The sequence below is a fragment of the Salmo trutta genome, chromosome 27, assembly GCF_901001165.1.
Source record: "Salmo trutta chromosome 27, fSalTru1.1, whole genome shotgun sequence".
In the NCBI taxonomy this organism is placed as follows: Eukaryota; Metazoa; Chordata; class Actinopteri; order Salmoniformes; family Salmonidae; genus Salmo; species Salmo trutta.
Window position 1 is genome coordinate 30,642,908 of NC_042983.1, and position 16,305 is coordinate 30,659,212.

The 16,305-nt window shown below is 43.3% G+C and overlaps 1 protein-coding gene across 1 annotated transcript; it reads right to left on the reverse strand.

Moving 5' to 3' along the window:
* Nucleotides 1–119: 119 nt before the first annotated feature.
* Nucleotides 120–16,231, reverse strand: LOC115164887 (PHD finger protein 19). Its single transcript, XM_029717783.1, has 15 exons — nucleotides 15,753–16,231; nucleotides 14,481–14,704; nucleotides 13,869–13,950; nucleotides 13,191–13,286; nucleotides 12,248–12,342; nucleotides 11,837–11,985; nucleotides 11,601–11,696; nucleotides 11,310–11,378; nucleotides 10,670–10,790; nucleotides 10,465–10,532; nucleotides 9,978–10,124; nucleotides 9,555–9,621; nucleotides 8,822–8,907; nucleotides 5,140–5,235; nucleotides 120–2,701 (listed from the first exon to the last, which is right to left on the reverse strand). The coding sequence occupies exons 2-15, from the start codon at nucleotides 14,667–14,669 to the stop codon at nucleotides 2,359–2,361; spliced, it is 1,704 nt and encodes a 567-aa protein (XP_029573643.1). The 5' UTR covers nucleotides 14,670–14,704; nucleotides 15,753–16,231; the 3' UTR covers nucleotides 120–2,358.
* Nucleotides 16,232–16,305: the final 74 nt, after the last annotated feature.

The window sequence follows — 16,305 nt, forward strand, 5'->3', positions numbered from 1 at the left end:
CTACACACCCCAGCCAAGAGCCGCTCACTCCCTTCCCGTCAGGCAGACAGTTTTAATCTACAGTACAAGCCATCAGAGTGCTGATGGTGTATACCATGTGTATCCTGTACATACAGTAAGACATCTCAAATAATTTTTATTACAATTCAAAAGACCAAATAAAGTTTAATGAATGACAAATAAGGATGCATAATGCCCGCTGAGAGATGTAACAGTTAACATTTCTAACAAGCATAGGAAATAGGGGTAAATGTACAGTACACAGGAAGTTCTCTATATACACAGCTCTGGGCATGTAACATGGCAAAACAACTATTGTACAGTCATTCATGTTTAAACATGCATTTTATTTTATTTAAAATACAACTAAAGTCAAACTTTTATGCTGCACACAGTTTACCGTTGATGTGTCACTATTCAAGAATCATCCATAAAATATATTACATGGAAACTCCATAGGATAGATATGAATCTACTCATAATATAAACTGTTTTAGAGTGAATACAGTCATACTGTAATTTGAAGGAAAGTAAGTGCATAAAACGGTTGCAAAATGCTAAAGGGGAAACATATTACAAGTAGCTTAAAACTTTGCTTATTAATAATATAACGCATATATAGCATGTGACTGATCACAAATTTACATAATAATCAATTCAAACTATATTGTAAATAATATTTGGTTATTTAGTAACATCAATTTTAAAAAAAACACTTGCATAGTTTAAGATGTGTCAATAGTGCAATGACGTAAATGTGATGTATATTAACAGAAATGTTAATAGGAAAGCGTCATTTATCTTTCACCATGTACTGACGTATTGATATCGAATCATATTTATCAAGGTCGAAAGATTCTGTATCCTGTTCATTAAGCACAATCAGAAGAAAACTAAATGAAACGGAGGGATTACCTGGACGTGTCGAATAAATAGACCTAAATGCTCATTTTTGTTTTCCGCTAAATTATTTTCCTTTTTTCCCCCCACGAGTGCCCTAATGTACACAGCACCAGGTTTCACTGTCAGCGAAAAGATATCTAACAGTCTGGCACAAAACAAATACATGTCTTGAGGAAACAGAAATATGTATAGGTGGGAGAGTAATATATAGTCATCTTTGGATATTGTAAGAGCATAGACCAAGACTCCCCTTAAAGTCCATGACAAAAGGAATATTCTCATTTTAACTTTCTAGATTTCAAATGTCAAAAAAGATCTTACAGTGTCTAAAAGTACTATGTTAAAATAAGTTCTCCATCCTCTACCTTGAATTTCCATTAAATACAACAGTTTTGCATCTACGTAAGCCAAACTACCTATGTCAGCATAAACCACTAGAGATAAAAGGAAAACCAGGAACACTATCAGAAATGCTTGTAGTATTTGCTTTGGTCTCTTGTCCCCCTAACCATCCGGTAAAACTGTTTCTAAACACATTTGAAAATGAAAGGACCAAGTATAAACCGACTGTTAAGTGATAACATTCATAGAAACGTGTTTGTTCCTCAGCTTTTAAACTTGGCATTACAGTACTGCGTAGATAAAGCTGTTAAAATGCGGTTTCATTGATCAGTGGAGAGGCACAACAATGACAAAGGTATAACTTGCTACAAGTTAAATGTTGCTTGGATATGGCATATTGCTGTTAAAAGAGAAACAATTCAAAACATAAGGTAATACAAAAATTTAAAAACACTGAAAAACTATTAATAGAGCAGAATATTATTGGAAGTTGTCTGAATTGAATTTAGGGACACTGACAGCCCATTTTAGCAGTGCTCTTTTAACAGTTTTGCTGCCATCCTTTAGAATCAGTGGTATTGTTATTTCTTGGACCCCTGAGCCATATCTCACGTTACCTTTACAGTACCATCACAAATCTTCTACTCAAACTATCATCCGGTTAAGACCAAGGCAAACCCCAATAGGCACACATTGGTTGAATCAACGAAATAACGTGGAATAGACGTTGAATTTACGTCTGTGCCCCATGGGACTATTTTTCAGGCTGTGTTACTGTTGAAAATGCTTGAGGACGCTACCAAACAGACAATGTATCTATATAAAAAAAAAAAAAAACGTACTCAATCTTTACATTTCTGTTCAATACATTCCGGTTGAATTACAAATTAAATAATAAAAACCTTAGCTATGGTGGAAGAGAACAACCATTTTTACTCGTCATATACTCGTCATATATACTCGTCATATATACTGAAATAGTACTGTAGCGCAAAAGAAAGCAACATGAAACAATTAAATGAGTACAACTAGGTAGGCCTTGCTAGGCTGATCTTGCCTTTTACCCCCTTCTCTGCGACACCTAACTGAAGACAGCCTGTCTGGTCGGCCAGGTCAGTAGGGCGTGGTGCCCTCCCACTCCACCAGATACTGCACCTTCCCCTCCAGAGTGACCCGGCGGGCCAGCACCTGGTATTTCTCTCCACAGGTGAGCCGCCCCGCCGCCCCAAAGTAGTTGGTGATGGAGGACTTGAGGTGGGAGAGGGATGAGTCGTCCTCGCTGATGCTGTCGAAGGTGTGGCTGTCGATGGCATTGTCCAGCATCACGGAGGCCGTCTCCTCTCCCGGCAGGCTCTGCTCCATAGGGCTCAGCTCGTTCTCCACCACCTCCTTCTTAGTGGCCAGCACCGTGTAGTTTGAGGTGGGCAGCTTCCTCTTACGGCTGCCAACATTCTTCCTGCAACAAGTTAGAAAAACATTAATTAGGGCATGCAGCAAAGCATTTTTGGAAATGTTTTGCAAAATGAGCATTTCTTATTGGACAAGTCCAGTTAGTCCCTTCCTCTTGCAGTCTGTTTGGTGCCAAATGAGCATGACCCTAATATCAGCAACCTATTGAAACAAAAGCAACAACGGTTTCCTGAATTGACTGCTTTGCTGTGCCACCAGACATACATTTGTGGAGTCAACAAACAAAAGAAATGGCAACTGGACATTGCACAACCAGTCAGATTACAAACAAGACTTTGATCAGCCACCAGGGGTAGCTGTGGTGCGCTATATACCCTTTCCATCTGTCTGTGGTTTTCATACCCTATGACTGTTGGTGCTGCTTTTATACTTCCCCCTTAAAAACAGTCTGAAGAAGACTAAACAGATGGAAACTTTTCTAGGCTATTAAAAAATACACTAGGCTTAGAGAGGTGGATTCCCAAATCAGATGACGTCCACTTTTCCGATACCAAGTTGACTGTCAGTTAACTCAACATCTCATTACAGTGACACATCCTAGCCAATGGGAGCTAGCAAGAGAGGGAGTGGAGGAGAGGCAGATACTAAACGGGCATGTTTGATCTGAACCACAGTGAGAGAGGAGGGCACAGCGGGGGCACAAGCTCTGTCGCCCCACGGAATCCCTCTGTCTCCACAAACACACCACACGCCTCTTATTTCCCCCACATGGCCTCTCTAGAGTATCAGACAGGGATGTTAATGAGCAGAAGCCACATTTAAACATAAACAGAGACTAAAGCAGAGGGATGAAATATCTGAGGTAGCTGGGAATAGGGACATGAAATGATGAGGCCCGTCTCTAGCCACACACACCTCTGGGCACTGCTCTCATCTCTTAGGACAGTGTGTGTGTGAAGGCAGAGCACCAGCGTGGAGACGGGCAGGGCAGTTACATCAGCGCAAACACCATCATAACAATCAGTCGCCTCTCTCTGAGCCACAGGAGACGTCGGAAGCACCACGGTCACCCCATTAGTAGGAGTTTCAGCCATGGAACTAAAACACAGTAAAGGCAAAGAGCGAAAAAAAAAGTTTACAAAAAAAACACCATAAAATGTCAACACCCTCTGAATGTCAAACTTCAGAACCCCCCTTCTTGTGAGAGGAGGAGCCAGAACTGAGAATGCCGCAGAATAAAGCCAGTCAGTTAGAGAGCCCAGGGGTGTTCCCAAAAAGGGGGGATTCACAATGTTCAAACAATGGTGGGTTTGTGAATGAGGATATATTGAGTTGCTTAGTTCCAACCAAGACGACTATAAGCAAATATTGGAAGATGTACAGGAGTCAACTGCATTAATTGTCCAAGACCTCACATCATACTTCTTGTGTGATGTCAAACATGCTCGTCTCTCCTCAACTTCTCACATAGGAATATGTTCAGGAGCTTGGAAAGGCAGAGAGAAAAGCTCATCTGACAGCCTGGGCTGCAGCGTTTAGAGTCAGGGATCTTATCGATCGGTTTGCACCACACTACACACGGTGGAGCCAAATAAACTAAAAGAACACATGAGTGAGAGACAGCTGGGGGGGGAGGGCGGGAGGGAGACTGATGATCACATTGATTATGCAACCTGCTCGTTCACCTGGAAGTCCCCTTTGACGCCAACACCTGGGTCCGTATTCACTACAATCAGTTTCGCCTTTTAAATCCGAATCAATAAGATCACGTACAGTAGACAGTGGGGACCTGATCCTAGATCAGCACTCCTATTCTGAGACACTTTATGGATAAGGGCCCTGGACTACAGTCAAGCAGGGTCTTGAATGGTGTTGAGGTCAGAGACCTCTTCCTCTAAAGAGCACCAAAGAGAATAAGATGCACAGATAATGTATGTGAGAGAGTTACCTTTTCTAACAACAAAAAAGTCTTGGCGACCACAGTGCTGTACCCGAGGCCATTGAGACCACAGTGCTGTACCCGAGGCCAATGCGACCACAGTGCTGTACCCGAGGCCATTGAGACCACAGTGCTGTACCCGAGGCCATTGAGACCACAGTGCTGTACCCGAGGCCATTGAGACCACAGTGCTGTACCCGAGGCCATTGAGACCACAGTGCTGTACCCGAGGCCATTGAGACCACAGTGCTGTACCCGAGGCCATTGAGACCACAGTGCTGTACCCGAGGCCATTGAGACCACAGTGCTGTACCCGAGGCCATTGAGACCACAGTGCTGTACCCGAGGCCAATGCGACCACAGTGCTGTACCCGAGGCCATTGCGACCACAGTGCTGTACCCGAGGCCATTGAGACCACAGTGCTGTACCCGAGGCCATTGCGACCACAGTGCTGTACCCGAGGCCAATGCGACCAGAGTGCTGTACCCGAGGCCATTGCGACCACAGTGCTGTACTCGAGGCCATTGCGACCACAATACTGTACCTGAGGTCATAGGAGACACTGGTGGTGGCAGATCCTGTGGTACTAGCTGCGTCTGTGGAGTCCAGATCCAGACTGAAGGTCCGTCCTGAGCTGGTGCTGAGGAGTAAACAACAACAGATCCATTCAAACGTTGGAATTACGGCACTAATCAGAAAATGGGGCAGAATAATCAGAGAATGATGGGGCAGAATAATCAGAGAATGATGGGGCCCCTGGATGGGGCAGAATAATCAGAGGATGATGGGGCAGAATAATCAGAGAATGATGGGGCCCCTGGATGGGGCAGAATAATCAGAGAATGATGGGGCCCCTGGATGGGGCAGAATAATCAGAGAATGATGGGGCCCCTGGATGGGGCAGAATAATTAGCGAATGATGGGGCAGAATAATCAGACTGATGGGGCCCCTGGATGGAACAGAATAGCTCTAGCATTGACGGTCCTATTTTCTTTGTTTTTATTCCAAACCTCACTAAGGAAAATCAACAATCACCATGGCTGCTCACCCTCACGTTGTGACCGCAAATTCCAAGTCACTGTTCTGAGTCCATAATACAAGAGCCTGCATGCTAAAGGTGTGTGAGCGTGCGTGTGTGAAAGTACTACATCTAGCTAATGGAAGGACGTTAATGTAATGCTTCGAAGTCTACTCTCACAGAATCATCATTAGCTGTTTTCATCCTCCAGTTTAGTTCAGGTGCTACACAGCTATGAGCCTATTCCACTTCTCACATTCCAACAGAGTTAGTCCCCTTTTTTGGAGTTGCACCAGCTAGTCCCCATCTATTGATTTTCCTCTACGAAAGCTCTGTTGATTGTCAACATTCCCCAAAGTGTTTGCCTTTCTTTCTTGTATTGTTCAGCGCTGTTCGAGAGCTGATACCATGGCCGAATACAAACAGTGTAGTTATTCCCTCCGTAAGACAATCAAACAGGAGAAACATCAGTATAGAGACAAAGTGGAGTCACAATTCAATGGCTCAGACACGAGACGTATGTGGCAGGGTCTACCAGCCACCTCGCGGACACTGACATCTTGCTCCCGGACAAGCTAAACACCCCCTTCACCCGTTTTGGGGATAACATAGTACCACCAACGCAGCCCGCTACCAAGAACTGTGGGCTCTCCATCTCCGTGGCTGACGTCAGTAAAACATTTAAAACGTGTTAACCCTCGCAAGGCTGCCGGCCCAGACGGCATCCCTAGCCGCGTCCTCAGAGCATGCGCAGACCATCTGGCTGGAGTGTTTACGGACATATTCTATTTCTCCCTATCCCAGTCTGCTGTCCCCACTTGCTTCAAGATGGCCACTATTGTTCCTGTACCCAAAGAAGCAAAGATAACTGAACTAAATGACTATCGCCCCGTAGCACTCACTTCTGTCATCATGAAGTGCTTAGAGAGACTAGTCAAGGATCATATCACCTACACCCTACCTGTCACCCTAGACCCACTTCAATTTGTTTACTGCCCCAATAGATCCAGAGATGATGCAATCGCCGCACTGCCCTATCTCATCTGGACAAGAGGGATACCTATGTAAGAATGCTGTTCATTGACTATAGCTCAGCATTCAACACCATAGTAACCTCCAAGCACATCATTAAGCTCGGGGTCCCTAGGTCTGAACGCCGCCCTGTGCAGCTGGGTCCTGGAGTCCCTGACGGGACACCCCAAGGTGGTGAAGGTAGGAAACAGCACCTCCACTTCACTGATCCTCAACACAGGGGCCCCACAAGGGTGCATGCTCAGCCCCCTCCTGTACTCGCTGTTCACCCATGACTGTGGGGTCACGCACGCCTCCAATTCAATCATCAAGTTTGCAGACGACACAACAGTAGTATGCCTGATTACCAACAATGACGAGACAGCCTACAGGGAGGAGGTGAGGACCCTGGGAGAGGAAAATAACCTCTCACTCAAAGTCAACAAAACAAAGGAGCTGATTGTGGACTTCAGGAAACAGCAGAGGGAGTATGCCCCATCCACGTCGACGGGACAGCAGTGGAGAAGGTGGAAAGCTTCAAGTTCCTCGGCATACACATCACTGACGATCTGAAATGGTCCACCCACACAGACAGTGTTGTGAAGAAGACGCAACAGCGCCTCTTCAACCTCTGGAGGCTGAATAAATTTGGGTGGCCCCTAAAACCCTCACAAACTTTTACAGATGCACAATTGAGAGCATCCTGTCAGGCTGTATCACCGCCTGTTACGGCAACTGCACCGTCCGCAACCACAGGGCTCTCCAGATGGTGATGCGGTCTGCCCAACGCATCACCAGGGGCAAACTACCTGCCCTCCAGAACACCTACAGCACCCGCTGTCACAGGAAGGCCAAAAAGATCATCAAGGACATCAACCACCCGAGCCACGGCCTGTTCACCCTGCTATCATCCAGAAGGCAAGGTCGGTACAGGTGCATCAAAGCTGGGACTGAAAACCAGCTTCTATCTCAAGGCCATCAGAATTAAATAGCCATCACTAGCCAGCTACCACCCTGTTACTCAACTCTCCACCTTAGAGGCTGCTGCCCTATATTCATATACTTGGAATCACTGGTCACTTTAATAATGGAACACTAGTCACTTTAATAATGTTTACATTATTGCTTTACTTATCTCATATGTGTATACTGCATTCTATTCTACTACATTTTTGTCAATACCACTCCGACATTGCTCAATCTAATATTTATATATTTCTTAATTCCTTTCTTTTACATGTGTGTATTGTTGTGAATTGTTAGATACTACTGCACTGTTGGAACTGGGAACACAAGCATTTCACTACACCCGCAATAACATCTGCTAAATGTGTGTGAGACCAATAAAATTTGATAATTTTTTACATTTTTACCCTGTTTTCTCCCCAATTGGTAGTTACAGTCTTGTCCCATCGCTGCAACTCCCGTACGGACTCAGGAGAGGCGAAGGTCGAGAGGCTGTGCGTCACCCGAAGTACAACCCAACCAAGACGCACTGCTTCTTGGCACAATGCCCACTTAACCCGTAAACCAGCCGCACCAATGTGTCGGAGGAAACGCAGTGCACCTGGCCATTGTGTCAGCATGCACTGCGCCCGGGCTGCCACAGGAGTCGCTAGCGCGCAATGGGACAAGGGCATCCCTCCCGGGCAAACCTTCCCCTAACCCGGACGATGCTGGGCCAATTGTGCGCCACACCATGGGTCTCCCTGTCGCGGCCGGCTGCAACACAGCCTAGACTCGAACCCAGAATCTCTAGTGGTACAGATAGCACTGCGATGCAGTGCCACTCGGGAGGCCGTGATTTGATAACCTTTACAGGAAAATGTAATTAAATCACATCATTCGGCACATTGATGAAAATCACAGTGGTGACCAAAGACTGACAGAAAAAAAGTGTGTATTTCAAAGGGAAATAAATGGGGGTAGATTGTTAGGGCCCAGAAAATAACTGCACCCAATCGAATGTCAAATGTTTGCAGCTTCATTGAAAATTAGCGTCATCGTGTACTGTAGGTCAATGCCCAGACAAAAGTCTTCAAACTTACACTCTTAGAGCTGGTTTTCCAGACACAGATTAAACCTTGATTCAAAATACAGTTTAAAGGAGAGAAACACCATTGAACATGCTTCTTAATCCAGGACTAGGCTTAATCTGTGTCCGGGAAACTGGCCCTTAACATCCACAACATTTACCTTTTGAGGCTTTGTAACTCATCCAAGGTGAAGTCAAAGATGTTGGCCATGTGATGGTTGGTGCTCCAGGTGGAGGTCAGGTCATTCTACACAACACATCATCACACAACACACACCACAACATACAAACACACTGTTGGTATTATAGCACTCAACCATTGTCATAAACAACATTGTTCCCATCATCATCATCATCATCATCATCCTTGTCCTCATCAGTTCTGTCAATACATGCTGTCTATATGCCATTGCCCTGTCTGTATTTTCATCTGAGCACCTTTCTCCTTTCTGCCTGGCAGTATTAGCTTTATTACTAGGAAATGTCAGAGGTTTATTGTTAGAGCACATTGTGCCTGGGGACCAGACAGACACAGCACTGCTCAGAGGGATTTGTCAGTAAAATGCCTCAGAGACCAACTGTAAGTAATCCCCTTTGAGTAGAACCGTGAAGAGAGAGGGATGAGGGCAAAGACACACAGGGACTTCATGGTACATGGTGGACAGGAGATAGACTTTTAGAAGAGGAACAGTGGTCTGAAATGGAGGGGAAAAAAGAGCACAGAAAAATGGAGGAGGAAGAGGAGATGGGAGGAATTCCAGCAACGTTGATAATCATCAGAGGTAGGAAAGAACAAAAGCAGCGCAGATTTATTCAAAGTTCAGGCTCAGTGAACCAGTAGAAAAGGTGGTTGGCACGACCGGAGTTAGATGTTGAGACAATCAGAGAACTCACATTGGGGATGGCATCCTCCAGCAGCCATTTTGATCTTCTCTTCCTCCTCTTCTCTGCAGGGAGAGAGCTGAGGAAGAGACAACTTTCACTTTCTAATCACACAATATGATTACTGGGTGACAATTTGACAGCCTAATATCACTCAGTAATTCCCTGATAAAATTATATTGTTTCGGCACACTGTCTTTAGTTCTTCGAGTAGAACTGTTACATAGCCATTACCACTAAATGAGAACTTTCATCTTGAAATGTTTGTTCTCTGGTAGGGGTAAATTAATGGTGGGAGGTCCTAGGAAACATTACAATTACATGATCACTTAACATTGATCAACATTTTCTGACTGAGCCAAGAGAGGTGTTGTAGAAAATTAGCAGAAACCTAATTGAAATAGTGTATCCAGCTTTCACTACGGCGTGAAATACCTGTTCCTGCCTGCGCCTTTCTTCCGTCCTCTCCATCCCTCGTTCTGAGCCCTTTCAGGAAACAGTTTGGAGGGAGGGTTGGGGGGTACGCGGGTCCTCAGGCGGAAGATGCATTTCCTCTTCTTGATCTCCTTCCCACAGAGAAACCTGGAGAAATAACGAGGGCGGTGACAAGGTCATGGTCTGGCAGAGGGAGTGTGATGTCAACAAATACACCTTCAGCCAAGTCAAATGTTTGTTGTAACAAATACTGTATGACCAGAACAAACATTTAACAACTTACTGAATGTTGGGGGCCATACTATACTAGTGTTAATAGCACATGAATAAGACATTGGCTGATACAGTATAGTGTTGCAGTACATGTATGCAGTTGTAGTAAATCTGTGGAGAGTTTTGTTAAACCGAGCACTTACAGTTTTACACTTTATCTACTGTGTGTGCATATATATATATATATATATATAAAGGGAGAGAGATTTCTTACTTGCTCTTGTAGTTGTTCAGAGCATCAAGGAGATATTGGCCTCTTTCTGTTGGAGGAGTATTGGAGAGCTGTGGGGAATATCAAAATGTCAGTCCGATGCAATTAGCTTTAAAAATATCTGTTTTTCACGAGACAGCATAAATCTGAACTTCCTATCCGGATTCCTATTCAGAATTCAGACAGGATTTCATTTGGTGTTCCTAACCTTGCCCAACTGGAAATGGTCCCAGTTGTTGCTGACAAAGTTGAGGATCTCCTCCAGCTCAAAGTACTTCTTCTTACTCTGGACTCCAAGGTTGTAAAGTGCCAAGTGCACCACGTCCACCCTGGATAAGAAACCAGGGACAATCGATGGGAATCCAATGAAATGAGAGGGAGAAAAAGTATGTTCAACAAAATGTAAAAGATGAGAACTGATTGTAATGTATCTAGAGTGACTGAGTGCAGAGCCGGTTTTCCTCACCAGCAGCATTCACATATCACATATGAGATCATAAGGAATGGTAATGATGATCGATTCCATTGCCTTCATAAATTCAATTCTCAATTATACATCCATGAGTTAGCAGATAGGGAGTTGGGTTTAGCGAGATGTGGAAATGTAGTCCTCTTAATCAGATATTGTGCTGCCTAGCACCCCAGTGTGTATTAACAGCAATACAATGCTGTTAGGGGCAGTTTACACTAGCACATTGTCATAAGCACAAGAGCATAATAATGCCACATATCCTCTGCCTACTGTACTATAGGACACCAATGCCCTTTGTATTCTTAATTAAAGTACCCCATCTGGAGTCTCAGAGTGAGCCTCAGAGGGAGATAGGAAGAGTATAGTAGCCATTTACCATCGGAGGGCCAGGCGCTTGATGTACTCCACTCCTTTATTACACATGGAACAGATGAACAAGTAAAACCTGAAAGAGAAAGGCACAGAGGAGGAGAAAGCACACGTCACGTGCCTCTAGGGGAAATCAAATATCCATAATGGTCCTCAGTCATATGTGTATACCCTCGACTTCCATGACATGTCTATCACTTTCCAGACTAGAATTATTTCCTCTGACATCCCAGGATTTGTCCTAACCGTGGGAACCCCCAGAATAAAACCTCTTCTGTTTGATAACAATTCCACACACCTATCTCCAAACATCATGGACTCCTGTAAGCACTGGATACAGGCCTCATGGAACCACTGTTCACACCGAAAACACTGCAGCATCTTCAAGTACCACCTGGGAGGAGAGCAGCCATTAGTGAAAAGTAAGTTACTAAATGAGCAACAGAGTGCTGTATCTGAATCAAATCCAGTTGCTTTCTAAAAGAGTGGATATGTAAAATGCTATGCTGCAGTGTGTCTAGCCAGCACACTCACTCTCCAGGTCCCCCACAGTAGCAATAACACTGTTGGTGATTTGTGTGGTGCTGGGAATCCCATTCCAGCTCTTCTGGGTTGTAGGTAAGCACCTGCTTCATGGCCTGCAGTGCTTTTGCTATGGGCCCCTTTTTGAGAGCTCCCCCTTTCTGTGATGAGGAGAAACAGCCACGTCAACATGGTTAGGCATTACAGGACAGCGTTCAATCGGACACATCGTAGCAAAACGTTTGGTAACAGAAAACTAAAATCTGTGTTCTTATTGGACGTGTTCAAGTAGTGCCTCCCCATTTCAAAACGTTTTCTTCCTGTTGAACACTACCCTAGACAAACAGTCATTCAAATTTATATTACAGTAATTTTAGTTTCTTGCTCAATTGAAGAGCAGCTTGTTCTATCAATAATACTCACCCGCACAGCTAAAACAAAGATACACCTCCTGCAAAACCATGGTGACAAAACCATTGAGCTCTCCACCTGTGGCATGTGACACTGCTGGTGGTAACCTTGTGGAAACAGAGATAAGAGGACAATGAAAACATAATGCTTGCCCAATAAATAAACATAATGCTCAAACCCAATAAAAATAAAACAAATGGTTAAATACATGAATAAATGGATGGATCCATGAAAAAGTGCTATTGCCGGCCGTACTTTGAGCCACAGCAATGTGTTATGTTGATCTGAAGGGGGCATCCAACCAACTCTAGAAGCTTTTAATCCTGTCTAGCAAATGTTGGGAAACCAGAGGGAGTGGACTCCCAAAGCAATTAATGACTTTAATTAAGAGCCAAGTAGAAACAAAACCAACGAGACACTACAGCCTGGGGACAGGACCCTGCACAACTGTTACTATGGCCCCACCCTAATACATGTCCTTGTCATGGACAAAATTGTAGTTGTCAGATGGGACCTGTCTCTTTAAGACAAACACCCATGGAAAGTACTTGGTTTAACGTACACAGGGTTTAAAAGATGTTATGAGTCACAAAGGCCTTCTGTGCACTTTGTCCAACTGAAAATGTTCACTGTTTCACTTTCAGAGATTCAATGACCTTTAGCAGATGACATGTAGTTATGCTACAGATGTACCCTTCTTCAGTTCTGTATGTTGTTCCAGTCAATTTAATACAGTTCAAAGATACAGTTTATGATTTTAGAGATAAAGTGTCAAAGCATTCAAATACATAAAGTTCTGGAAGTAAATACAGAAGCAAATAGAGCCCTGTATACAATGAACAATGAGATCCCCTCCCACTTCTTTACAGATTGTGATTAACTTGCATCCAAGTGCAAGAAAGAGGAGTGTAGCCACATCCTCCTTTAAGGGTCGTCAGACTCTACAGTGACTCACCTATTCCACATTTTCCACATATCAGGATCTCATTGTCGGATATCAGCACCATTTCGGAACAGACTGAGCATTTGGGCTCCTCCCCCGGAACACCAGCTGCATGTTTTGGGAGAGAAGAATAGCATTAGTGTACATTCAATGATGATTATACCTCAGCTACATCCTACATGATGTCAGCATGTCAACAGCACATGCAAGATATTCAATTAAGAGCAATCTGCGAGGCATTACTGACATAAATTGGCCCTTTCAGAGAAAAGTGTCATTTAGACAGTTGAAGAGTTTAAAGGACAGTCAAGTCCATTAGGGAAGTGTCTAAATATACCTTTAAGTGGCCTACTGTAAAGTACAAGTATTGGCTAAGTAATGGAAGCCAATTGAAAGTGTTGAGGAATATGTAGCCCAGAATAAAGGACCTTCATGAGGGTCCAGGGAGCTACAGTAAGAAATTGTAATGATTTCCAGTTAGGATGTTGTGTAATTCTGTTGAAAGTTTACACATTAATCATGGCTTTTGGAGAGAGCTTTTGAGATGTTGAACCTGTCTGGTGTAGATCCATATTATCAGCAGACATAAATTCATTGAGGATGTAAGTTAAACCAATTCACACATTGTTTTATTTTACAGAGACAACAGCAATAAGAAAAACATGAATATTCCAGTTTCTCTTCACTCACCATGTTGGATGTCTTTCCAGAGAACCCAGAATTTTGAATTATCTTCAAAAGTGACAAAGCAGCTCTGCTTGGAGGTACTCACCTTGAATGAAGTGAAAACAGATAGTATGAGGTGGGAGGCAAATTGTGTATGACAGGTTTATTACAGTTCTATTCCAATAATAGTGTGTTACATTAGATTTGTCATAAAACACAAATTACTGCTGTAGTGCCTAAAATCTACATAGAAACCACCATATTTGTGTGAATATTCCAGAGCAGTATTTGGACAGTACACTCTTAGAAAAAAGGGTTGTAAATTGGTTCTTTGGCTGTCCCCATAGGGAGAACCCTTTTGGGCTCCAAGTAGAACCCTTTTGAGTTCCAAGTACAACCCTCTGTGGAAAAAGTTCTACATGGAATCCAAATAGGTCCTCATTGGAACCAAAAGGGTTCTTCAAAAGGTTCTCCTATGGGTACAGCCGAAGATTCATTTTAAATTCTAGATAGGGGGGAAAAAGGTGCTAAGAGTGTACTTATAGTTATGTAAATAAAATGAGTCCAAACCATTGTGTGGAAGTATACTACAGTATTTAACTGATAAAACAATGTCCTGTTGTGCTGGGGACTTACTCTCTGGATCTTCCCCAGGTAGTATAGGCCATCAGACCAGCGGCACAGTACATACTGGCCCACAGACACGCTGCTTTCCATGTCTGTGAAGCTCCGCCCCCTTTCCCTCTTCTGGGGTAAATGCTTGGCCTCCAGCACCTCATCTGGCTCCACACTGCAGAAGTTATCTCTGTAGGCTGACTGCAACATGCTGCAGCTGGGCTGTCCACACACTACTACTCTTCCTAGGAGAATCAGGGCTTTACATTGTCATTGAGGTAGCAACGTCCTCATGATCACAACGTTATGGAGGTGGTGGTTGAACATTGTTGTGTCAATTCTTTTTTTAAATCAAATGTATTGACACGCACCTACAGTAGACAAAAACTATTGTTAAGGTGTCATAAAATGCATTTCCTGAAGAAAATTTAAAAAATAGGACATATGCCTATGTATGCATCATGAAAACCAGCCCTTCAACATATTTGTTTTAACACCCCACCCCTGTTCTGATGTAGGCTGATGTCTGATGACTCAATATGGATGTTCTACTGCGTGTAGATCACAGCACCCGCTACAGGTCTGACCAAGGTATTTTATACCTCAGCGGACTGACTCATCAGCGGACTGACTCATCAGCCAACTGCAGCCAGCCATCACATTTGAATTTGACTTGTCAACGCAGTCGCAAATTGCAGCACTTGCGCGAGTCAAACTGGTCGTGTACAAGTATTACAAAGTGGCATGGCACGTTTTTAACAGTTAGCTAGTAGTCTATCAAACTGTAACGACTCTCGAATGTAATTTATCAAACTGATTAGACTAGTTAGTTGATTGGCTAAGTTATGTCCCATCAATAAGATGGGCATATCGCCAACATAAATTGTTAAAAGTATTTTATTTTGCTGACCTGATCACACTTTTGCATCTCCTCCACTGCATGTCTTCTCACAAAACTCTTAATTGCTAACTAGTCTGCTGTCTAAACATGTTATAGTTGTTCTATCAGCCATATATAGCTTGGTAGCTAGCTAGCTAGCTATAGCTGCTAGTTAGCCAGCTAAACTGCAACTGTCAAACCAATGAAACGAATGTTACTTGCCCCTGGGTAGTGTATCGCATATGCATTTATGCAAGGAACATCTAGTTTAGCTTGCTAAATGTAATCTATGAATACCCGAATGATGAGATTGAGCACTTATTAACAATAGTTTGCGACATTAAAAGTAGGATGAGATGCAAAAATGAAATCCAATTCAGTGAGCTGTAATAATGTATATGGACTTCTCTTACCGCCTTGGTAAACTTCCAATCCAGGGTCAATGCTCGAAATAATGTCGCTGCTGTTGAGTAACGTTCCATTCGCTAGGAGTTGTCGTTTCTTGCAATATGTGTACAGGCGCTAAAGTTCAAACTATGCAAGTCGCCATTTTTCATTTTTTCCCGCGAATCAATTTACGTTTTCCTTATGTAATTAGCATAATCACATCATCATCTTCATACAGGAAGTTCAACATTTCGCTCTCTAGCTGCGTAGGAACATTTCTTTTTCTTCTTTTTAGCGAGCCTTGAACGTTTTCCAAATATTATTTAGCATTTTCAAGCACTTTTAGTTATTATGATAATATCCATATCATTGTCAATGATAGTAGTGTCTTTGATAATACCGCCTACCACTACTGCTGATTATTACACAAACATGTATTACTAGCTATACTACCCTTTTCACCATCATCATATGTCATAAACGTCTTCATCGTCGTCTTCATCATCATCATTATATGTCATCTTCATCATAAGACTCATAATATATTTGTACATTTTTGTAAAGAAAATGCCTGCACAG

Excerpts from the sequence above, each read along its gene's own strand:
- LOC115164887 (XM_029717783.1), bottom strand. The coding sequence starts at position 14,669 with ATGTTGCAGTCAGCCTACAGAGATAACTTCTGCAGTGTGGAGCCAGAT. Across the intron at positions 11,986-12,247 it reads TCTTTGTTTTAGCTGTGCGG|AAAGGGGGAGCTCTCAAAAA; the intron begins GTGAGTATTATT and ends TCCTCATCACAG. Across the intron at positions 10,125-10,464 it reads CTGAACAACTACAAGAGCAA|GTTTCTCTGTGGGAAGGAGA; the intron begins GTAAGAAATCTC and ends TTATTTCTCCAG.